Consider the following 24,161-nt stretch of genomic DNA (forward strand, 5'->3'; position numbering starts at 1 on the left):
CCGTGTGGTGAAGAGTGGGCGGAAGCATGAAATATCAAGAATTGAGACAACGAGACCCATTTCGTCAAGTTACGAAGGTGCATTAAATTTGCTGGCTGACAGTTTGAGGAAGGAAAGTAAACAAATTGACGGCCGCATATCAACCCATCCATCTCAACTCATTCAAGCGCAAATTAGCAGTGGCAACTACAAACCCAAAGACGCGAGAACAATGAATGCACAGGGTGGAGATTTGCAAAAACATGAATTAAAAGAATCAAGGGGAAGTGTGCCTACCTTCGAGATGCTCCTTAAGCAGTGCATCGATGGGAATGACCCGCTTTACCTTAAGGTCGTGATCCACCTGCACGATAGAGGTGGAATTGGTCGCCGCAGCCGCTGCTGTTGACTCTGAAAGAGTGCCAGTCAGCGTCAACGCTAGCTGCTTGCCCTTAGGACTCCACGAAACTACAAAGCAGGAAAGAAGAATCTACAGGCCACCAGGTAGACAAAAATAACGCCAAATCGGAAGAGGCAATGCTACAGCCAGGAGTTCATGAAAAGTGTTGGCCTAATGATCTTGATGGTGTATTGAATTTACCACAGCGCAGAAGAGTGAAGCAGAAAGCTTAGTTCTCACTTATCTCCACCGGTTTCGGGTGACTTTGCCCGCCAATAACAGAGATGTGGGGAGGGCGGCTAATGCATACCCTTGCGACGGGAGCAACAATTATGAAATATCTCGTCAGTGTGTTCTGAAGTTCAAATCACACCTTCGAGATCGTCTGTTACGCTATTTTATTAATAACTAACTTCACATCAAACAGATCTACCAGTCGTCGTTGAATAGTGGCAGCTGGCATCCATACCCTACGTCCAAGGCGTTCATTTTCGGATCACACTGGAGACCGATCATCACGCTGGTCGTCCAGCTGTTAGAACAGAAGATAACTGAATACACAAAGCTTGGACAATAGCTAAAATGTTTTTTTTTTTTGCCAAAAAGAGACAGTACTTTCACTCAACAGCACCAGGTTAATGTGACCCCTGACTAACCGACAGCCTCACGAGGTTGTTTGTCCCTCGCGGTTTCACCACCTGCCACCGTCATTTTTGAGCAGCAAAATCTGTACTTTCCTTTCAGATAGTCGTATTTAGTAGTCCAGTATCTCGCATTTCTCAAAGGAACACTGATCAGAGGAAGAGGAGAATGGCAATAGTACGCAGTGATTCCCATTGGGAATTCAACCACTGGTAAGGTAACAGCTGTTAACAGCAGACCTGGTGAGATTTCCTGCAGGATCCCGACAGGAATACTGATTGCATCTCTTCCTATTCATCCCTTTGGTGTTTCATTTTGCCACCAAAATTCAGTTCTGACGATGCACCTTGGTTGCTATCAACACAATTCATTCCTTCGTTACGAATTCAAACCGCCAACTACATCAGTCTTTTATGCGAAAATAAGTCCAATAGGTATGAATCCAATTGGATAGCCGGCTATAGAAACCGCTCCAAGAGAGTGGATATTTAGAGTCGAAATATCAAAAAATCTCTACTTGAAATGATTGACCGTTAGAGGGCAGATATATTCAGGCGGCCACTTTACTGTCAACTAAATGATTCTTTTGTCTGCGGCAGTGTAACCATTTTTACTGGTGTAGTCATCGTTGGTAACAATGTGGGGCAGGCAGGAAAATATGCTACTAATGCTCTGAGGCCTTAAGTAATGTGGCAAGGGAGTTGAGAATCAGTCGAGATGTTATATTCATATCACAAAATTAGGCAGAAGTAAAACTTTGAGCATGGAGATACTTCCCAGTGCATTCATGGATACAGTACTTTTCCATCTGCTCGTTTGCCTGTCCTCTCCAGACGTAGCCATTCACCATACATCTCAGGCATATCCACCTAGCTCTCACAGCTGTCTTCCAACTGCTTTGGGGTATGGTATACGCTGGCATTGGAAAAAGAAGTGATTTCGCCTTACTTAGTGTCTCCTTCTTCCTCCCGTTGTCAGATGAGAGAAAAAGAGGAGGACGGGGAGGAGGAGATATCCGAATGTTGTTAATTTAGGCAAGAGACTCTGTTACTGTGTAGTTATCGTCTCCAACCACTTCTTGCCTTTTTCCCTTCTTGGTTACACTTCTGCCAGTGATATTTACATGATATCAAAGAGCAAGAGAAGACGATGGCGCTGTAGGCGTAAATGTCCATTCTCAGCTGCGAGTAAACTCTTGTTTCGTGGAATGATCTTTTGTGCAGGTTTCCCACAAAGTGAATTACTTGACAAAGGGGTGTTCCTTGTGATTAGTCATTTATCCATCCATTAAAACAGGAAGTCCCAAGCACCTCAAACACCTCCCTTCATCCATCTCTCCATCAAGTCAATCAATCAAGCATTCATTTGCGCTCTGTTCATCCATTCACTCCTTCCTTTATTATGGATCCATTCATTTAAGTCAATCCTTTAGCTCCAGCCCCTCATCTTTTCATACAGTGCCTCATTCACCAATTCCAAAATAAACTATTCATCGGGTGTATATTCACTCACTTTTCACTTATTCGCCTACGTTGTCCTCGATCGTTTTATTCATAAATTTTAATCTCCTTGTCCGCATCTTCCTCCTCCTCTGAATTCAAAGCGAGACGAAAAAAATCGATGAGATGCGGAAAGGGTGGAGAAGGAAGGTCGCAACAATTATAGCAGCACAAGCAGCACCAATAGTAGCAGTAAGAAAAGCAAATTTTGATGGCAAAATAAACATTAAACGAATGAATAGAAAGGGATGCAATTGATACCCTCCTTGGGATTCGGCACGAAATTGCACCAGGCCTCTTGTTGACAGTAATGCAACCTTGCCAATGATTGAAATCCCAACAGAGAGAACTGCGTTTTGTTACTATTCCTTCCCCTTCATCTGGGTAATCTTCCCATGGGAAATACAGAACTTTGCTACGCAAGAAAAATGTGGACGGTGGTAGGACCATGAGAAGCGGACAACCTCGCAGCACTATCGTATGGCCAGAGGCCACGCCTAACTATTGTAATATGGGTTGCTGAGTAAAAGCGCTATGTTGGCATTGCACCCTCCGTTAGTCCAGACATCGTACATGAAGTCGTTTCTGGGCTAAACAGTTGGACGACTAGCATGGTGATCAGTTTCCAGTTTATTTTGAAAATGAATGCCTTGAAAGAACGGTTGAGTTTGCGGATTCCATTTCTCAACAATGAAAACCGAGTCAAATTGATCCAGCGGTGGCATAAAACAAAATTTATAAAGTTTACACCCTCAAAATGGCGGGAGGGATTTAGAATTAACCATTACGGAACCATCCACTGCCAAAAACACAACCACCTAGTGGTATCGATATCTAACATCTCCGCCCCACAACTGATTCCATTTAAGTGGGGTCGGTGGGACGAGTAACGGTGATGTGAAGTCAGTTACTAATAAAATGGAGCAACGAACGACCTTAGTGTGACTAGGACTTCACCAAACTCTGACGACATTTGTCATAACTACTGCTCCCGCTGTAGAAAATGCAGCAACGTTCCTCTTCACGTCTCCGTCGATGGCGGGCGGTCATCAGAAACTGATGAAGATAAGTGAGAACGAAGATCTTACCATCGCTCCACTGGGAAGAATTAAGTTGACTTTTGATTCACACACAAACCTTGTAAAAGGAATTCAGCTTCAACTACTAACTTCTTTGTCCATATAAAAAATTCGCAACTCCATTCTAAGGCAGCATTCCGCAAATTTTTTGTCCGAATAATGCAACACCGATTCAACATTTTATTTTTCCTCCACGATGCGATCCCGTTCCTGTTAGCTAGCTTTGCCTCAAGTATTTTGGTCGTGGAGACCTAGGTATCATAAGAATCAGCCAGGCACATACGTGCATCACGTGTCAGACGTGTTAAATGTTATTTGAGCCTCGATAAGACTTGTTTGAAAAACACAAGAAGCAAAGACCTGACTAAAGGTTATCGTTACTAATCCTTACGGCATCGTGCATTAACCGAAGCAGGTAAACATCCCACTGAATTGATATGAGGCTTCTGTAGCGGGTTTACTGAGAACATGCGGACAGAACCAGCGGTCGTAACTAGGGCAAATCGGTGCTTATCCGCAGGATTCCATGCCATATCTCGAATGGTCCCTTCCGCGTTGGGAATATCCAAAGTGTCTCCAAGAAGACCGTGGGGAGATTGAGCAGACTAGAAACGGGAAGAGAGGGTCAAGCAAAAGCCCAGACTTACCAGCAGTTGAATGTTGAGCAGTTGGATAGAGGAGCCATAGGCAAGAAGGAGGAGGCTGCCAGAACAATTCACGCTAAGCCAGGTAACACGACGGGAAAGGCTGATACAAAGGTTGGGATGGAAGGTCGTCAGGGGTTTGTCTTTGCGTTGGGAGAATGACGAACTGGCTTGGTGATAGTCATTGCCACTGAAGACGGCCAAGTCTAAAGCACAGTAACAAAAAAAGAAGCAAAAGGGAATAAGAACGTTCTAAATTATGGCCGAAGAACACCCATTATAAGCCCAAATGATAAAATTATCAATGAAATCCGCTAAAGCGAGATACCGCATCAAGACTTCACCTATTATAATTGTCCACTCACCAAGCAAAAGCAAACAACCTAATAACAAATTTCGATCAGTGACATTAAAAAAGCGCCAAATAGTTTTAGAAGAACCGAAGACGTTGGGTCATAATGACTGTTAACGCATTCCAGGATAGCGCGAAAATACTCCAGACCTTACCATTTTTACGAGCAACAAAGACAAGTCCATTAGGTGAAGCCGAAAGGAGATTTGATTCGGCTTGTAATTCGTTTATTTCAAAAGGTATATGATGTAGTTCTTCCGTCGATAATTGGTCCATGTTTTATGAACGAGTGATACACTACGGGGTCCTTTACATACGAATTCACAACCCGCGCCGAAATGTTTAGCGGTGATTCACCGATTAGTTTTTGACTGAAATAATGAAGACAACTAATTTACTTGTGCTTAATCCTTGTGTTATAAACTAAGTTTGTGGAGTGACACTTCACATAATGAGTTGTGCGTCTTCAACAACTTCTGGGTGTGTTAGTATTATACACAAATAATTGCACTTGACACATTCATTAGTAATTGAATAAGCAACGCAGCGCCAATACATATAGTCATTTTGTTCTCAAGAATGAAAATACCAAAGTACTTTTGAATCGAGATGCATAGATTTCCATTGATGACGGAAGAAATTTTAATTCAGATAATTCTTTAAGAGCTATATTTTTATCGTGAGCCCAGACTCCACTCTGTCAAAATAATATGGTTCCAATTTTTTTCCTAGTGACAGCTTGATCCTAAAGACGACTATTTACAATCTGTTTCGTGATATTCCATACTCAGTGTTTTTTTTCTTTCATAAACAACAGCCAGCGTCCTTCTTAATTCTATAGAATCGTCTTATGGCTTTTTAACCTACTCAGACCCCGTCATACACTCCATATTTACGCAATTTTATTGTACCTGTGGCAACTTGAGTTAAGTCTTGGGAGGGAATGCCTATCGCCGTACAACGGAAAGTCCAGGCACCTATTACCAAGGTGGAAGCCAAGCCTCCGACGACCGGAGTGCTCTAGCAGGGAAACCCACAGGTGAAGTACCAAATCACTACATCTCCGACGGATCTCATTCATCGAGCCATGAACTAGCAGTCAACGACGCCAAATCCATAATCATCATGGTTTTCACTTCTGCTTTGGCAATATGGCCAGGAAGTTATGACCTTACCCTTTCAAGTCTGCTGTCCTTGCAAATTGACGAAAAGTGCAGTTTTTGAAAGCTGTTCCATTAAAGATTTTATTTGAATGAAACAGTAAAATAATGCAATGACACAAACCATCCCCATTTACCCCTCCTCCTCCGGTGAAAAGGAAAAGTTACCATGACTATTGATTAAATGGTGCCGGTGGTAGAACTGCATCGCTGGTGTTGTTACTATTTCCACTGTCGATAATCGTGTGTTTCTGAACCCTCAGACGGCACTGTGTCGGCAAGCCACGTTGCAACCAGCTCTCCTGTTCCGCTCTATAAAAAGGACATTTCATAACCACTGACTCAGGAACGGGAACTCCTAGCGCTTCAATCAAATCCTCGGTGAGTCGATTTCTACAAGGTTGTTAGGAGACTTCACCCATCCCTTTAGGCGCGACTCGAGATCCACACCGGCGGCAGAGCCGTGTGAAATGCGGTTCGCAAGGAACGTAACAGATGAACACCAGCACAGCTGGATCCTTTCGGCAAGATAATTAGGTAGACTAATCTCCTTTCGTGATTCGGCCTACGGCATGGATGCGGAGCTACCTAAGCTAAAAATCTTCCACCCATTATTTATAGCTTAAAGTGAGTTACTACGAGACGCATATGTTCCAAACCGCCATCAGGGAAGAAACTCGGGAATTTGATTTGAAAAATTCTGCGCTGAACTCACGTCAAATTTCGAGCGACCACACATCCGAGCGAAGGCATACGCCCAACCAATGTGAAGAGCTGTTGCGGCGTTAGGAGCCCTGCCTGATCCCCAAAATCCAGATAGTGTAGATTTTTCATCGAGGCCAGGCTCTCCATCAACTCGTCGAGAGAGCCCTCTTCAACACTGCTAATGGATCCTCTTGGTAGAAAGAGGCTGGAAAGTTGAGGAGTCGTGAACTCTTTCAAAAGTCCACAAAGACGCAACAGTGAAAGTTCCTTATATCTGTTTACTGCAGTTAAATCCACCTCTGCGAGGGGAAGGTGTAGATCTATGGAGAAAAAAGAATTCCTTGTTTTAAATACACTCTTTACGTGGATACCGCTTAAGTTGAAATACTACCAGCAAGGGAATGAAGACACTGGAAAGACATTTTCTCGTGGCTGAAAAAGCCATTGAGGTAGGCAATTGGCTGACCCAATATTTGACCCAAAAATTTTTCTACTCGAAGGTCAAAGCAGTGACGGAGATCAATCCGAGTTAGACCGTTACGACTGACTGTGAGTGGGGGAAGGAGACAGGGCGGGAGGCAGAGTAGGCTCGTGGCATTCACACTGAGATAGCGAAGGTGGGCCAACGGAGTCACCCGACTCACGACCGGCGCGATGCCGTTGACCTACCATGGAAGGGAGGGGGGAGGGAAAAAATGGTTGTTGCTCAGTTCAAGGCCAACGAATTCGATTCGTCGTTTCTTAAAACTTCTCTCACCTTGGTTCCATCAATTTCGAGTTTTAGTAGCCCTGGAAAGAGTTTAACAATGGAACAGAGACCGACATCGTGTAAATAGGTATCCGAAACAGACAGACAACGCAATGGAGCGACCGACTGACTTCCAAATCCATACAGAGATTCAAGTTGCCGCCAACCATCGTTGGTGACGTTGGTTCGCGAAATTTTTAGGACCTCCAAGTTAGGAAGCGCTGAAGAAGCGAAAGAGATAAGTCGGACTAGATAAAGCTTCACCATAAAAGCATAGTTGAGAATTTGACCTGATTGGAAACGAATCCGCCTTACGTTGGTCGATTATCAGACCTAAACGTCACAGCTGTCTGCTGAGAATGGGTGCCTATGCAGTGACGCACTAGAGAATGATGTCAACCTTTAGAAAGCCCACATCTAAGCTTCACTGACGGGTCAAGACCAGGTTTTGGAGGATTGAAATCGACTTAGCGAATCGGTCGTTGTTAAAGTGACATCTCGCTACGCTAGGTGACTTTTGAACAAATGCCACCAAGAAAAGCAATTGAAGTGAAGAACATGATGACCATATAACAGCGTCCAATCTGCAGTCCCAATTGCCTAATCAGCTCAACTCCGATCTAGCTCGTCATGCGGGGGGAACGCGATGTTCAACAATCCCAACCACCAACCAATGAGCAGCATTTCCCAAATCAGGCATAAAAGGGCCCAAGGGAGTGCTTGTGACGAATAGGGGTAAAAACAATTGTTCAAGTACCCACCGATTCTACCACCAACTTGGTGGCATGATTCCCCGCCCAAGCCCAAAGACATCCAAATCTTCTGCGCGCTAACAATAGACGATTCTTCAATGCCAATATGCTTTTATGTCTTCAGGGATGACTCGGGACTATTCATTGAAAAACCCACCAATGGGAGTGAGTGGAAATATGAAAAAACAAAGAAGCGTCAACTCACTTGCGATTGCATTAATTGTGTTATTATCGACACCATTGGATCCGTCCAAACAAAGAACTCGAAGGTTTTTCAATTCTACTTCAGTAAATGACGAGACATTGATAAATATGCCCTGATTGAGCAAAATAAGTACCGAGCTCGACTCACCGCCGATTTCCTGAATGGCATAGGGACTGATGTAATTGAGCTGGCCACCCAAATCCAGATTTGTCAAACAGAACCAATTTCTGACAAGGGTAGTCACCAATTCACTCGACACCATGCTATAATGCTTGAGGTTGAGATTGCAAATAAAACTGTAGGGAAAAGAAAGGAAAAATAGGCGCACCATGGAGTGCAATATACCGCATGCTCTAAGAAAGCTGAATTCACTTTTTCAGTAGACTAGCAGATGCCACGTTGAAGGTGAGGTTGGCGCAAAGTTTCGTCACAATTTCAGCGCCAAGATTTTGAGGCAGAGGAAAGACGCCGGAAGTGAGAAAGCGAAGAGCCGTCACCGCACCACGATGTCGTAGCTCTGTTAGCCGATCCAACTTGGTATGAATGTCAAATCGACTGCCACCCTCTGTCGCAGCCTCCACCAGACTAACCACTGACTTGAGACAGAGACGATGGAGACTTGGAATGTCTTTATGTCTGTAGATTCCCGTCAAGGGGGGATCTAACAGTGGTCGTGGTTGTAAAGCGCGCCAGATTGCAGCTGAACCTAATCACATAGGATAGTTAAATTTACTAATGCATGTAGTATTGTCCACATGTATCCATAAAACCAGAAGTCTCGGTCCAACTTGAACATCCTTCGTATACATACAACAGCAAGGGGGATGAAACATGGGAAAGGGGGAAATTTATAGTTACCAGATCTGCCTGGAGGATGCGAATTCCTAGGCGGGATTTGGGAGTTGGGTCCTGAGTTCGAATTCTGGAGTGGTGGTGGCGGTGGCGGCGGAGGTGGGGGCGGAATACGAATTTGATTTGGGGTCTGTGATGGTGGTAAAGTGGGCTCAGGACTAGACGGTCTCGAAGGGGAGGTAGACAGCACCATCGGTTCAGCAGCTGGCTCTGATACGTGGCTTGCGGGACATTCCGCTGGGTCTTGGAGATGTGAAAATAGGTGGTATGCATTTTTGTCAAGAAGGTACTGCAAAGATTAACTCCTCCTAACATCCGAACTAACCATGAGATACGTGTACACGGGTATTTTGGATGATACCGAGATCAACCAGACGGGTGTTCCTTGTCGATTCATGGTTCAACTGACGTCGTGGTGTCCCCACGGTGGACAAATGGATGCAAGGAAGACACAACGTCAATTGCTCGTGTTCATCTGTCGAAATACCCATGAGAAGATTCTGAACAAAGTTTTCCAGGTCTGCCTGGGTTGCGCTGGCTCGATCAAACTGACCGATCAATGGGGAGGAAGATGAGGGCCAATGGGATGGCATGGTAACCTGTTAACGCAGAGGATGCCTGACAATAGTAAAAAGTGCAGATGACAAAACGGAATCAAAGCTTCAAATTTTGCAGACACAATCCAAAACTGGTGCAATCATAGTGGCGCTACGTGCAGTGGCAAGTGGCAGCTGTGTCATACTACACACTAATAGCAGTTCCACATGCCGCTTTTGACCCAGTGCGTTTGCTCAAGGACAAACTTCTGGCGATGAATGAAATTTCCTGAGACAAATCAACTGACTCAATTGGATGTTGGGTGCATTTCTGGAAATGCAGCAAGTGGGTGTGTTGGGAAAAGACCAATGCAGTCATCACTTCATGAATTTATTCTCCTCTATTATCCATCTTAAATTTCCCGTTTGACCTGCACGGACCGCTTAATGGTGTAACATGAAAGTTGACGTTGGCACTAACTCGAATTTTGAGTTGCGAGGAGGTCTCGGATACAGAAGCAGCCTGGGTAGTGTCCGTTGCAGCGGGAACTGTTAGCTTGTCACCCGGTTGTTGTTCACGTTCATTTGCTTTCTGAGCTCTACAAAATAGTGGGACAGTAATACACTACTCATTTGTAATTAGAGGTTGGTAATCTACAAGCAAAGCACGAAGTGAATTGTATTGAACGTAGTGCGCTAGCCAGGAGGTCACTCGCACTGCAAAATGGCTGAGGACACAATGCCTGCAAGCACTGTTTTAAGAGTGAAGTGAGATTCACACCAACAACGCTTTGCATATTTGATTTGGAATTCTTGGCAGTTAGGTAAACATCACTTTTTGGTCATCAGGGTATATGGGAGGTTTCGTCCCGTAAAAAGTGTTCATTTAAAAAACGGTGGTAATGTTACTGAACCCAGATCAGCTTTGGGGGAGGTAAACAGTAGAGACATCCACCTCGAGCATCTAATGAGCAAATTAGCAGCAGCGGTGGTAAAGATGGAAGACGCTTACTATTTCAGCAAAGGTGAAAGCAAAAATCTAAACAAATGAAGAAACTAGTCGGCTCATGGTCCGGCAAGTTCCATTAACAATGCAGAGGGACTAGCAGATATTGCCTAAGCACCTGAAGGAAAGGAAGCAAGGAAATAACAGCATCCTTACCTGAGTGCCCTTTCCTCCTCAATTTCTCTCCGAATCCGAAGACGCGTTTCGATGGCCAACTGTTTCTCCCTTCGCAAATCTGCTGCCAGCTTGCTAGCCTCCGCCTGTTGTTTATTTGGCGATGGTTTGCGAAGACTATAGCGGGAGCGAACCTGTGAGCGCGCAAAGAGTGTACTTGTATACCTAGTCTGACAGTTAACTAATAGAGGCAACGAATGGGAAGTTCACCATATGTTCCTCTTCAGGCACCTCCGCCCGATTCTCGGTTGTAGAAAATGAGGAAATAGGACCAGGCTGCAAATCAATAAGTGCTTCTGATGGTATAAATGGAAGGCGATCAAATTCTACATAAAAAGAGGGAAATGAGATAAATTAACGTAAAGTCCGAAGCGTTTCTGTTCTTTAAATGCTTACGGGATCTTCGCGACCTTGGAAGGCGTAGAGTTCCGGGTTTGAAATTTCTAGGTCTAAGAAAATCGAGAAACGGTATTAGAACTCTAAAGAGATTGTGCAATTACTACGGATCATATCAATTGAACTTAATGCCATGACACGCTAAGGGACTTGGAGTTAACTGCGAAGCATGGCTTAGATACATATTCTGAGGCCAATTAGGCATATACACAAAAATACAATTCAACCCATAAAAAAGTGCGTCAAAGCAATCAGTAGAAAGGATGAGCAAGAACCCACTGTCTGCAGAGGAAATCAACAACTTCTTCCGTAGTTGAGCATCCTTCTTCAAGTGCCATTTCGATTGCTTCATGAGTGAAGCCCATTTCTATTAAATTGGAATATGCGTCCATGTTGTTAAAATGGCTAAAAAAAGAAGAATGAATTAAGTGAACCTCAAAAACGCCTGAATAACCACACGATAATGAGAAGTATGAGTCAACGAAGTTCCGGGGGAAAAATGCTAAAGTCTAAAGTACATTCCGGCACAGGTACAATGGAAGACTATTGCCAGTGTGAAGGATTTCGAATTATCCAATGGACCAAACGTGTGGAGGCTATTCTCCATGAGCACATACCTAGAGAAGAATCAGAAATTCTATATGAAAGACGGTGGACACCATCTAATAGCACTATAAACCAGACGGTTTTGGAATGAATGAAGGATTAGCAACCGGAAGCCACCATATGTTGCAACGCGTGAATCCAAAAAATAGACACACTTTCTACTGGTCGACGATGGCAAAATAAGCCACAATCGACAGGTTTAAACTAATTTGGCACTATGCGCTAATTTAGAAAAAATACGTCAAAACTTCAACTTACTTATAAATTAAGCTTTTGCTTCAGGCAAAACGCTAGCATATTCGTTTCTATTAATGATAACACTCTAAACGTTTTCAGATCCCTTGTACTATAAATTGGCAGTTATCTAGATATCTTAACTCCAAACATCAAAACAAAGGCAACAAAATTACTTATGCCGGCCAAAATGACGCGTAAAGCAAAGTCTCGAATGTGATTTCAAATCGAGGATGAAGCTGTGAGGACAAAAGCTATTGTTCGATAACGGTTTGCGTTTTAAAATTATGGTGTTAAAACCACGAATGTTTTGGAACGTCAAGCTGCAATCTATGTCCAGATATCTGCCTAGCTGGTAGCCCTCCATAAAAGTTTAACTAGGATATTTCAGGGTTTGGCAGACTTAAACCCATTTTTTATTCTTTTTCGCCGATAAAACTGCATAATTTACCCGTATGTGCCCATACTTTTACTAACCTAGATGCCGTCTGTAAATGACAGAACGTTTAAGCTAAGCAGCGTAACAGTGAATCTTATTGCCAAGATTGGGACTGAGGCATATGTGTAGCGTCCCGAGACTCTTCAAAGACGAAAGGAGACAATACTTGGGCAGAATGTATATTTAATACAGAGAAGTTGTCCGGGCTATTGGCATGGCCCGAAAGGCCAGCCCACCCGGCGAGGTACAAGGGGGCTAATTCAAAGCACAGCAGTGGTGCCTTACCAATATTGAGAGAACAACCAACATCGCATTACATATATTTTTTTTTACCCATCCAGATATTTTATCTGGCAACTGTGCCCCTGAAATTTACCCAACGTCTATCAGTTAATTGACGTTGCAGGTTAAATGGACTTAGTGGCGTCTCTCAAAAATTTGTAAAGCTGCGTCAAATTTAATTTAGCTGCTTTTCAGGTGATTTAACCCATTTTTAGAATGGATGCTCGCAGCCATACATCAATTAAAACGTCAGGGCAGTCTAGCCGCAACCTGATTTGCGGAAGTAATGTTTGAGGTCGTTCGCAACCTTCGACTGGGCCCACGATGGTCACGAGGCGTAGAAATATGCAGAAAGCACAGCCTAGCGCATCACAGCCTCAAAAGGAAGTGAAAAAGTCTAAAGAATGTAGAGATGTCTCTGGGGTCCTCCTCCTCACTGGTCTCTACATCCTCCAGGTGCGTTAGTTCTCCCTTTCTTGCAATCGTCTTGACTATCGTATTTTCATGGATCTTTTTTTTTTTCCAGAGTCTAGTAGTTTTGCGTCTTTTCGCATATCGTGCTTAGCTGTTATTCTATTTGATTGTTTTTTTTCTTTAAATTTCACGAGAAACTCATCAAGCTGTTCCCTATTTGATAGTATCACATACCCTATAAAGCCATGCCACTAGATTTCATGAGCAGGCACTTTTGCGTGCATGAATTTTGTCTCTTTTCTCATTTTTACTATTTAGTTATAAGTGTTCTCTAATACTTGGGTATCCCATTTGTTTGCGTGTAGTTGACTCTAAAATTTGATTTACCAAAATGCAATGCTATCAATGGTTTTTTTGTTCTAAGCTGCGTTTTATACGAAAGGGGTTTGGTTTTTGCTTCTCCATATGAAAAATTCATTATTGCTAAAACTGCAAAATTTTAGTGGACTTCCTGGTAATACATGCTCATGACCTTTGTTTTCTCGTAGGCAATTGGTTTTATTTTTTCCCTGCCAAAATGCGGCTCTTGGTTGACCATATTTGCTCAAACGCCTTCATCCTTCATTGACGTGTTTCAAATGTGCTTACGCCGAAATTTTTTGCAGAGGTTTGCCGTTGCTGTTTGAGTTTTTGTGGTGTCCATTCTTCTATGCTGTTTCGCAGTTAAATTTGGCTCATGACTGACTTAATTACGCAAAGTAATATGATATGCGATGCCTTATTTTTCAACAGTTGGTATTTTTAGTCCGGCTCTCCTTCAGGACTTGTATGAGAGGATTAAGTATTTATAGTTTGACATCACTTCAGCCCTATTGGTTCTGTTGCTAGTTCAAGTTTGGTTTGAGATGAATGTATCTGTAGCTTAAATTAGAGCCTCATGTTTGACTTTAACTCATCTGTCTTGTCATTTTTAAAAAAAAAGTAGGCTTCTGGAACGAGATTCCTCTCACTCACCACCTACCTCACTCTGGCATGTCTACGCCGTCTGTTTATCGGCTGATAAATTCATTTGTTGGTGTCTCAAGTTTTTTGCGCTACTGCTTTGGCTCCATTGATTGTCGACTCAATTCGGTCTTTTAGGCTCGCTTCACAAGCAATTTAAAATTGGCTTATCTTATTCCTTAGCAGCTCTTTTTATCTTGATGCTGGTTCAGATATCACTGGCAAGTAGGGAACTACCTGCTAAAGCCACCAATTGACGTGCTCTGTTTTATTATGCATTCAGTAGCTAGCTACGCTCACTTTGTGAAATAGCTGTATGTTTTTCTAGCTGTCTGCGCAGTTACATCACTATACAGGTACGTGAACAATATGGTTTAAAGAAGATAAATTAAAAGATCACAGGGCATGATGGACTTGACCGAAGTCAAGTTCCTTTTCGTAGAATCTTTCGCCTCCTTTTCTATCTGATTGTTGGGTCGTTCGAGCACAATAAGGCTTCCAGTCCACAGATTGTGCTAATCGTTATTTAACAATTTACTTTTAGCCAAGTTTTTTTACCCTCTGAATATCCTTCCTTCCTTGCTCTAAACTTGCTGCAACGTGGGATGATAACAGACTTTCCAACTTCACTTGTCATTCATATAGATATATTTATAGTGTATGAGTCGGTTTTTTGCAGATAGTTTTTGGATGAGAAAATCCTGACTTGTGTAATTTACTAGCTAAACTGTTGGTGTAGGAAAGTTTAGCTCTGCAGGTTGTTATGCAGTAACCAGCGCCTAGTGTGCTCTTTCAAATGTAACGTTTAATGTGGTACATTTTGCTTTTCACTCAGTCCAATTCAAACATCGCTAATCAGCATGTGGGATGGGTGGTACTGTGTACATGACTGGAATATGGCAGCGAACAAGTTTTCTTAGTGGATAACGAAGGCATAAAACCCGAACTCGTGGGAAATTAGTCGTACAGAAGAAATTAAGCACGGTGCACTACGGTGATGAGGTGCTCAGGCGCTTAGCAGTACGAAGATTTAATCAAATCGCGTAAACCGATTAGCCGATGCGGGTCGCAGTGGTTCCGTTCCTTCCTCACAGAATAGCAGTGGAACATCCGATTGTGGTGAGAAATTCTACGAGAGATGCATCCGAACTGCCTCAGAGTGGCATCGTCGACTCCCTTTGAAGGTCACGCATCAGATAAATGCCCATATTCACATGACATGCGGAGATAAGTACAATTCATTAAGGGAGGCATTTGGCACTTTTAATGGTCCGGTTAGCTGATCAATTCAGTTGCTGCTAGAAAAGTCCAAAATTAGAGTAAGCCTTAAACCATCAGCATTATCTATCCATCCTTTAACCAGGTTCAAGTGAAGAAAGTGGGATGTCGCATGTCTGTGGCGCCGTTAGTGGCCGTGCTGAGGCATTTTCCAATTATTGTCTGTCTTTCAGGGTATTCCTCTAGGTTTGGCTTCCGCAGTACCCTTTCTGCTACAGTCGGACGAGCACACAGCAAGCTACCGCTATCAGGCCATCTTTTCTTGGGTCTTCTGGCCTTTCTCCCTCAAACTCGCCTGGGCGCCGTTTGTCGATGCCCTCTACGTACCACGCCTGGGTCGACGCAAGACCTGGCTCCTGCCAGTGCAGTATGCCCTGGGCGTTGACCTCTGCGTCCTCGGCGGTTATGTGGATCGATGGCTAGGCCGACGCGAGGGCGATCTTTGGGGTCCCTTGGGAGTGGCCGGAGCAGTACAAATTTGGCCTCTCACTGCTGCCTTCTTTGGGCTTACGCTGCTGGCAGCGACACAGGACATTGTGGTTGATGGGTGGGCGCTAACGATGCTTTCTGCGTAAGTTTTGTTTTTTTTACTGTCATTAATTTGATCCTTTAGTTGATCCAACAGTTGATGCACTGACCTGTCTATAGGTCTGCCTGTTCTTTTGCTTTTTTTACCTAAATAGTTGTCATTGGCAGATGTCTAAACATATTGTGTACTCACCCAACGGTCTAGAGATCTTTCCAAGTCATTGGCGTTTTCATTTCAAGCCTAACATATATATGACTGCCCGATTTTGTCATAAATGTGTAAAATGTGTTCCTTATCACCTTATGACATGCGGGTGCACTAAATTGGATCACAAATAGACGGATGCAAGTGTTAATGCCATGCTAGGGCCATTAAAATGTCCAAACGATGATGGTCGATTTTTTTCGGATACGTAACATACCTGCAGTATTTCCGATTGCCAAAGTCTGTCAATAATGGGATATTGTATGCCTAATGTTAATCTCCCAACCACTACAAAATTGACGTTTAATTCTAATTTGATCTTTTGTTTCAGAGAGAACGTGGGTTGGGCATCAACGTGTAATTCAGTGGGACAGACTATAGGCTACATTCTTGGATTCATAGTCTTCTTGGCTCTTGAGTCCCCCACCGTCTGCAATACCTATTTGCGCACCGTACCGGTGCCAGATAAAGGGATAGTCAGCTTTTCCGGTTAGTTTGACTTCCTCATTTCTTTTCTCTCTCTCCTATATCATTCAGCGATTGATTGGTTCTTTGCTCGTTGATTAATTGCATGTATCGCTCGAGTTCTATTCGAGAGGTGTCGTATTTACATACAGTCGACTTGACCGCCATATACCGGGATTCGGCTCCAAAAGCAAACCTCATTCCACTACACTGGCGCTATCTTATCTTGCACATCATTCGTGGTGCTCCCTTCGACCACTCTATTGTGTTTCTCATTCTAACTCCCGAGATGTAAATGAAGATCCTATCGAAGCCCATGGTTGTGCTGCATCTCGTAGGCACACATTCTGCTTGCCAAATGTAATGCACTTAAGAGGCGTTGCCCGAGGGTGTGTAACTATCTGCATTTTTTTTGCTAAACCGCCTCTAGTAGAAAGCATTGCCTGAAAGTAGAGTTCAATTTAATGAGACAACAAATACATTCATTCACCCCTCTTCCGATCCCACATTCATACCCCCCACCCGTGTATCTAGGCTCTCCTTAGACCTTTTTAACCTTGACATATATTGAGCCTCGATTTTGCTTCCCTTTCCTGATCAAATTGGCCATGTTTGTTCCTTATGCTGATCGTGGGATGGGTAATTTGTCCAGAAGTTAACATCGTTTCAATAACTCTGTCACAAGCCTCCGCTGACAGATTCACCAACCTGTAAATGATGCCTTTCTTCTGCACTTTTCTTTGTATATGTTATCCAAACAATGGAGTCAACTTTGTTACCTATTTATGATTTCCTCTTTGTGCAAACATGCTATGGTATTTAACAGAGTGCACATTCCATATGCTAATTGTTGTCCCTAGAAACAGCTGCCTAAAAGCAGACCTTTTCATTCAAATGCAGAATGTAAAGCACCACCTCTCCGAAGTTGCTTTCATACTCCACTTTACTTTTCTACTGGTATCACCGCGTTATCTGTCCAGCTGTACAGCTGGTTCGTGATTCAATTTTATTCAGTCATTTGGAATTCCCCTGTTTTGTATCTCTCATGGTTGCTGGCTAAGATGCAGAGCTTCAGTCCAGTCACTACTTTGTTAATTAAGAGCCCAGGCAACAGTAGTAGTGAGTAGGTGCATGGAACAGGGTTTGGTGATGAGGGAGATCTCTTGTGAACAGTGAAGGCGGACAACTCGTCAGCTTTCATAGGAGGCTTTAGGCGCACTTTATTTGTGCGATGATTGGATGCTTGGCCAGAACAGTAAGGCTTGTAATTTAGTGTTGTAGGCCTGTTAATAGAATGGTTGACGGACCAGTGATGTTGATAGTACATCATTAGGATTGAAGATGTGGTGAATTCTGGAACCCATACTACAGGTTAAAGATAGGTTATTACTTTTTCAGGCTTCCTATACATCTGTGGGATTGTTTTCATAGTCTCAACAACCCTGGTAGCCCTTTTCAAACGGGAAAAGGAGTCTACAACACTCATGGAGGCAGTTCAATCATCACAACAGCCACAGCACAACATGGAGGTGTTTGGTGATAGTATTGAAGACGAGTCACAATGTCTCCTCCTTTCGAATGGAACTGGGGAGCTGGAAATTGTACCACAAGCGATGGTAATGGAGAGAACCACTGAGACGAGGAAAACCGAGACATCGAAATATCTCACCATCTGGGAGACGTATCGTGTTATGCTGAGGATTCTGCGGTTGCGACCAGTGCTTCGTTATATTACCTTCGTATTTATTATCAAGGTGAGTAAATGAGTGCAAAGATTTGTCATCTATTTGGTCAATAGTTTGTGAATAAACGGTCTAATGCACATTCCCGTCAGATAACGACCGTTTAGACGAACCGTTGGCTAGTTGGTTGGATGACAGGCCGATTTATTAGAAGTCAAGGTGAGTAGTTAAATAAATTGGTTGATGAGTGGATGATCAAACGAATGGAGGAACAAGTTTTCCCGTTATCTAAGAGGTCAAGTGAGTGGATAAATGAAGGAGGCGAGAATTTTGAAAATAAACACAAAAAATAAGAGGCAGAAAAGGTCATTGTTAGATTTGCAGCCAGACAAACAAGCGCCGTATCCAACGCTCCTACAGTGCTTTTTTCTCATTTTTTGCCAAAAAAGTGAAGAGTCAGCGAAGAAATGATTAGCCTGTTGTACGGAGACAAATCTTGGCCACTTACTATGATCTGCATTCATGGATTGGTTGACAGTTTGCCAAGTCGTCAGATCGACACCGACAATAATCTTGTCTACCGAAAAAAAGCCTTTTTGAGGTCTTAGCCTCAATATAGAAGCCGCCTTTGAGGCGCTACTCATTTTGGTCTAGAGATGTTTGTGAAGCCAAGAAGCACTTCTGTTTCAAATTCTCTCGTGCCTAATTCCCAATCATGCTGGAACATCTCGAAACTTGCGCTGTCTTGCAGATCTTTTGATTGGTCAATATGAAGTACAAATAGACTTTATTCGTGATAGTAGTCACCACGAGGGCAACGTTAATCAAAATGCGACAAATAGGCAAAAGTTTGATCAGTCTGTGCTCTTGGTAATCAGCCAGTCGTGCTCATACTGATTGGCACTGAAGACATCCTCATCGAAGTCGCTCAAACTGATTATTGCCAATTTGGAACCCGAAAGAATCCAGCTTCAGGCGCATAAGTGTCACCGTAGGTGTAATACAGAACGGCTTGGTTCAGTTCATTCCCAGTTTTGGTCTTGGCTCAGGTCACTCTTCCACATGGCATGGTGTATGACCATTGGCTATCAACTCAGCCCTCCAAGTACACTTCCCTCATGGGTCGTTTCATTGGTTAAAATTGCCTCTCAGAGCGTTAGAACGTTATACCTAGACTGTAGATCAGTGACTAAATCACTGTACTACGGTTCCATGACGAATCTCCCACGGGCGGCAAGAATTTTTCAAGTCGATATTTGTAGGCCAATCTTCGCTACTCCAACCGGATATGATGTTGCACCAAGGAGTATAATTCTACAGCGATTACGTGGTCGTTCCACATTTTACGCCTGAAAACTCAGCGGTTACTGTTAGGCGTATGTGTATAAAAGGTCAGTCAGGGTCGAACCGAGATTTTATGTTATACAAATAACTGAAAAGAACAAATTTCAAGCAACGGAACCGTCATGGATTTTGACGCCCATCCAGCATTATTTCACCCATTTTGGAAGGGTCTCCACGCACAACAAAACTTCCCAGTCCGGCTGTGGACCATCCTGCGGGAGCCTGCTTCACTTCTACATTGGTGGCCTACTATCCACCGTGTTCCTGAACGATTGTGCTGCATTAACCATTCCCACAAAACGAATATTCGTCATCTGTGACACTGTCACACCACAGGTTTCGCTTCAGTCAAAGGTTTCACACGTTGAAGGTTCGGCCATAGGGGTGTGTGATTGTCGTGTCGTTGACTAGGAACAGAATCATTATGGCTAGCACCTTAAATGACAGACGTACAAATTGTCTTTGGTTAAGTTACCTATCTTGCTGTTTCGGCTGGTCATTTCATTATGGCACGCACAAACTGTGCCGGAGGTCTTCCACAGGTGTTCAGTTGTGCGCCTTTGTTATTCACAAGTTACTTCGGTCATCCTGTTCTCTGCACGCCATCACTCTCATCGGTGCCTGTCAGTGCTGCCCTAAGCGTAGTTTGTGCGTCGGGTTTTAGCACTCGTAGTGGCACACACTTGCTCCCTCCGTCTTTATTTTCCCTTTTTGTAAACCTGTGAAGTTACAAATCTTGATTTGATTTGGGAGGTCACCTGTATGGTTGATTAACTTGGACGTATATAAGTAGACTTGTGGAATTATACTGCTGTTAGGATGGACATGGCTTGTTGACAAGTGGACAGCCAATCAAATAATCGGGCACAGACCCACTAACAGTCAAACAAATTGCTAAATAGGCATACAGGTAGGGATAGTAGATTTCTAATTCTGTGGAGTTGCTGGATTTAATGAGTATTTAATAGATGCCTCGTTCCTCTTCTTCTTTCTGCAGTTCGTCTTCTCAGCAGCAGATAGCGTCTTCGGTTTGAAGATGCTGGAACACGGCGTGTCGAAGGAGCGAATGGCACTGATTGGTTCTGCAGTTTTACCTTTGGAAGCCCTTCTGCCAATCTGCGTCACATATTGGAGCAATGGTCCACGTCCTCTAGGCGTCTTTCTCAACGCTGCGGTACCTAGGTGCAATTGCGATCTATTCGTCCATGTCATATCACCGAGTTATCCAACATCTTATTTGTTTTCTACCCTGTCGTCTTTTAGGGCTTTGATCTCGCTATCAGCCGTTGTGATTGTACATTACATAGACTACTTCCGAGTTACTCCAGTCGAAATGCTAAACGGCACGACTACCGCTTCCTCCTTCTCTACCAGTTTTTATATCATTCTGGTGACTCAATTCATCGTCTATGCAATCTTTGCGCACACCATGTTCGTCTGTCAGATGGCTTTCCACGCTCGTGTTGCGGATCCATCTATTGGTGGAACTTACATGACTCTTCTAAACACCGCCGCGAACCTTTGTGAGTTGTTTAACTCTAGACACTGCGATTTATTCATATTGGCCTTGAATTTTATCCTCAATATCAGCAGTTTGATCGTCTATGATTCGTCTAGCTCTAATTGGATAATTTTTTTCTGCAAGCTATTAATTTAGTCGAAAGGTTCTGTGACGGAAGTGCTCCAAGTAGTCAGCAAGTGTTTTCCAGCTCCCAAGTTGTGCATGAAACGAAGAACGATGAAGGCACACGACTTATAAACTGACATGGAAGGCTTCAAGAAAAGTATGAGGGTGCTGATGAAATCTTTAACCAGAACAGCAAGTCAGGTAACTTAACAAAAGGCAGGTTGTACGTCTACCATTAACGATGCTGGCCATAATGATTCCGTTCCTAACCATCAATACGACAGTCACCCACCCCTATGGCCGAACCTTCAACGTGCGAAACCTTTGACCGAAGCAAAACCTGTGGTGTAACAGTGTCACAGGTGACGAATATTCGTTTCGTGGGAACGGTTAATGCAGCACAATCGTTCAGGAACACGGTGGATAGTAGGCCATTAATGTAGAAGTAAACCAGGCTCCTGCAGGATAGTTCAGAGCCGAAATGGCAAGTTTTGTTATGTGTGGGAACTTTGCAAGCATGCGGCATTAGGAAAACCGTGTGGAAAAGTGGATTGCGTTCCCGGTGTCATTTGCGAACTCAAAGGCCTCAGCTTGGCCTGAGCGATCTTTGTAAAATTGCTTAAATGCATGACTGGGAGTAATCAGTGCTTCCTTCGTAACAGCACTGATCCTTCCTCGCAGTGCATACATGCTCTATCCATCTGCGAATTGTCAGCTATCACTGGTGATTACTCCTTTGCATAAACTTTCGTCGCCCACTTGACGGCGTCATTTGTCAAGTTAGCTTTATTTTCTAACGACGTAAACACAGCCATTTACGTCTATTGACACCACAGAGGCTTAATGCTAGGCTTCATGTATTCTGTGACCGCTCGAAATGGTTTTTCCAAGGTCGTTTTGCATTTTACTCTTTTTCAAATTTAATCAGACCGGCATAATTAATTACTGAGTTTTAGTGCACCACCCATAACTTGACTCCCTTTTTCCACTTTTTTGCGTTAAAAGAAGCAATTGAAGAGGTTAATCCAAAGGACGTCCTTTTTCTCCACATCGAAGTCATTCAAGACATCGGTTGCCCAAAATAATTTGTGCTTCTCTGGTTGTTATTATTTCATTACATTAGTGGCTTGAAATTGAGGACTTTACCGCTCTAGTGACCCGTTTGAGGTGAGTATTCACACTTTAAACCATCCACGAATGACGCCTTTTTGTTGGCATTTGAATTTGGTATCTAGCCTATGGAGCGTCAGTTTTTATTTATTCAAATCGGGCTTACTCACGGCTGACACCAGTATAGCGATCCGAATCAGTGTGATGCTTTTACAATTTACCTTCGGAAATGCTGGGAGCCTACAGGTAGATGTGAGGGGCTGTGCTGCCTAAATGAAACCAAAACCCGCGTTCATTGCATTAATCTTCTCGCTGTTAGGACTTCAGGTAAACATCGGCTATCCATTACAATCCGGATGCTGCCTGTACTTGTCCCGTCGAATTGATCGAATCAAATATTGCTGTGACACTAAGAAGTGTAATTAACCTCTGACCCGAAATATCCTGCATCTGTTTTATTGTGGAATTGATTATCAAACTGATGGTAATAGGTCACTTGTCACGTGTCAAGTCGTCATCGAACGTGTTTAAACTGACCGTGCACAATGAATTCCTCTTCTTTCCAGCTGTTTCTCTGCCGTCCACCCTGATGCTCTTCCTTGTGGAGCCCCTGACATGGCGTTCCTGTGACAACGCGTCAATAAAAGAGGCGATGGCTGTTGTAATGTCATCCAACAAGCATACAAATCTCCTGGACACAAAACAGGGAAGGCTGCAGCACCTTGCAGAAAACTTCCTAGCATCCAATGCCACCTGCAAGGATCTTCCTGGTGTAAAGGCCTGTAAAATGGTAGGAGGTACATGTCGAACCATCGCAGACGGCTTCTACATCGAAGTTGGCTTTTGCTTATTGGTTGGACTGGTGGCCTATTTCACAGTACTTCGCCGAATGGCTTCAACTCTGGACAGCGTGCCTCTTAACGCCTATCGAATTCGTCGAAAGTCGGATGACCCTGACGTTCCAATCACTGCCACTCGGGCTTGACCTGCTTCAAATCTCAATCTCGGCTTGTCTTACCTTTTTTTCAATCTGACCTTGTGAACATTCCGTTCTAGGATTTATCCACCTATTTGACCGTGAGGCTGTTGTTGTTGGTTTTGTGGTTGTTCGTGTAAAATATGTCTATCCTTTTACTTGCCTTCTTAATTGGCCCGGATTGAATGTGATTCTTTTTCTTATTCATCACCTTTTTCCACTTGTTCTTTTTGGATGTTTTTTAAAGGAATTACTTGTGTGGGGACAACGTCAGTGTTTTTGTAATGTTTCAGGTTGCCTTTAACGCTCTCAGTTGCATCAGGTCTGCATGTTGGTTAGAGTTGCAATGATCAGATGCCTTACTCTCACCCACGTACCGCAAATGGGGATGGTAGGATACCTCGGGGCAGTAATCGACTTCATCAAGTTGGCGGTACTCGTGTTGCCCCTCTGCAGGCGTTGAGGTATGGGGGAGTCGGAAGGGAGCTTTAACACTTTCGTTTTCAAGGTTATAAAGGGGGAGTCCATCACCAAACTTTCAATGCTTCATGAATCTACTGACTTTGACCAACTCAACGGCTACTGGAGACCGAAAAAAGACGAATTTTTTCTCTTCTTGCAGAACAAAGGAACGTTTTACACTGGTTCTATTGTTGTCAAGGCAACAAATTTGCCTCAATTTGTCATAAACTACCAGAGAACACAACATATTTGGGACTTCGACTGCACCGTCACATGCACGTGGCGTAAGTTTCTTTGTTCGTGATCCTTACTAATGTGGAGGAGGGTTTGTTATTACCACAGAATTTCTGACCGCGAGACGAAGGTACGCAGAGGAGG

General features: G+C 43.5%; 2 protein-coding genes across 2 annotated transcripts in view; one reads left to right on the top strand and one right to left on the bottom strand. All coding sequences in view use genetic code 11, as the record gives it.

The window, feature by feature from the left end:
- EGR_07427 (Methyltransferase-like protein 11A) overlaps window positions 1–11,736 on the bottom strand; it is a gene marked incomplete at both ends in the record, with an annotated part of 27,897 nt that extends 16,161 nt beyond the window's left edge. Inside the window, 18 exons of the mRNA XM_024496676.1 lie at window positions 277–447; window positions 3,991–4,204; window positions 4,247–4,449; window positions 5,979–6,067; window positions 6,471–6,780; window positions 6,852–7,125; window positions 7,218–7,429; window positions 8,166–8,240; window positions 8,313–8,461; window positions 8,538–8,871; window positions 9,024–9,260; window positions 9,343–9,616; window positions 10,035–10,152; window positions 10,716–10,867; window positions 10,944–11,059; window positions 11,130–11,182; window positions 11,409–11,534; window positions 11,717–11,736. Coding sequence (XP_024348882.1) covers window positions 277–447; window positions 3,991–4,204; window positions 4,247–4,449; window positions 5,979–6,067; window positions 6,471–6,780; window positions 6,852–7,125; window positions 7,218–7,429; window positions 8,166–8,240; window positions 8,313–8,461; window positions 8,538–8,871; window positions 9,024–9,260; window positions 9,343–9,616; window positions 10,035–10,152; window positions 10,716–10,867; window positions 10,944–11,059; window positions 11,130–11,182; window positions 11,409–11,534; window positions 11,717–11,736 — 3,127 coding nt within the window. The remainder of the gene's footprint in view (window positions 1–276; window positions 448–3,990; window positions 4,205–4,246; window positions 4,450–5,978; window positions 6,068–6,470; window positions 6,781–6,851; window positions 7,126–7,217; window positions 7,430–8,165; window positions 8,241–8,312; window positions 8,462–8,537; window positions 8,872–9,023; window positions 9,261–9,342; window positions 9,617–10,034; window positions 10,153–10,715; window positions 10,868–10,943; window positions 11,060–11,129; window positions 11,183–11,408; window positions 11,535–11,716) is intronic.
- A 1,278-nt stretch (window positions 11,737–13,014) lies between these two features.
- EGR_07428 (hypothetical protein) lies at window positions 13,015–23,330 on the top strand (the record flags this gene model as incomplete). The annotated part of the gene is made up of 6 exons (XM_024496677.1): window positions 13,015–13,146; window positions 15,558–15,955; window positions 16,449–16,606; window positions 17,981–18,336; window positions 20,606–21,131; window positions 22,912–23,330. The coding sequence occupies 6 exons, from the start codon at window positions 13,015–13,017 to the stop codon at window positions 23,328–23,330; spliced, it is 1,989 nt and encodes a 662-aa protein (XP_024348883.1).
- Window positions 23,331–24,161: the final 831 nt, after the last annotated feature.

The sequence above is a fragment of the Echinococcus granulosus genome (assembly GCF_000524195.1).
Source record: "Echinococcus granulosus chromosome Unknown EG_S00077, whole genome shotgun sequence".
Classification (NCBI taxonomy): domain Eukaryota; kingdom Metazoa; phylum Platyhelminthes; class Cestoda; order Cyclophyllidea; family Taeniidae; genus Echinococcus; species Echinococcus granulosus.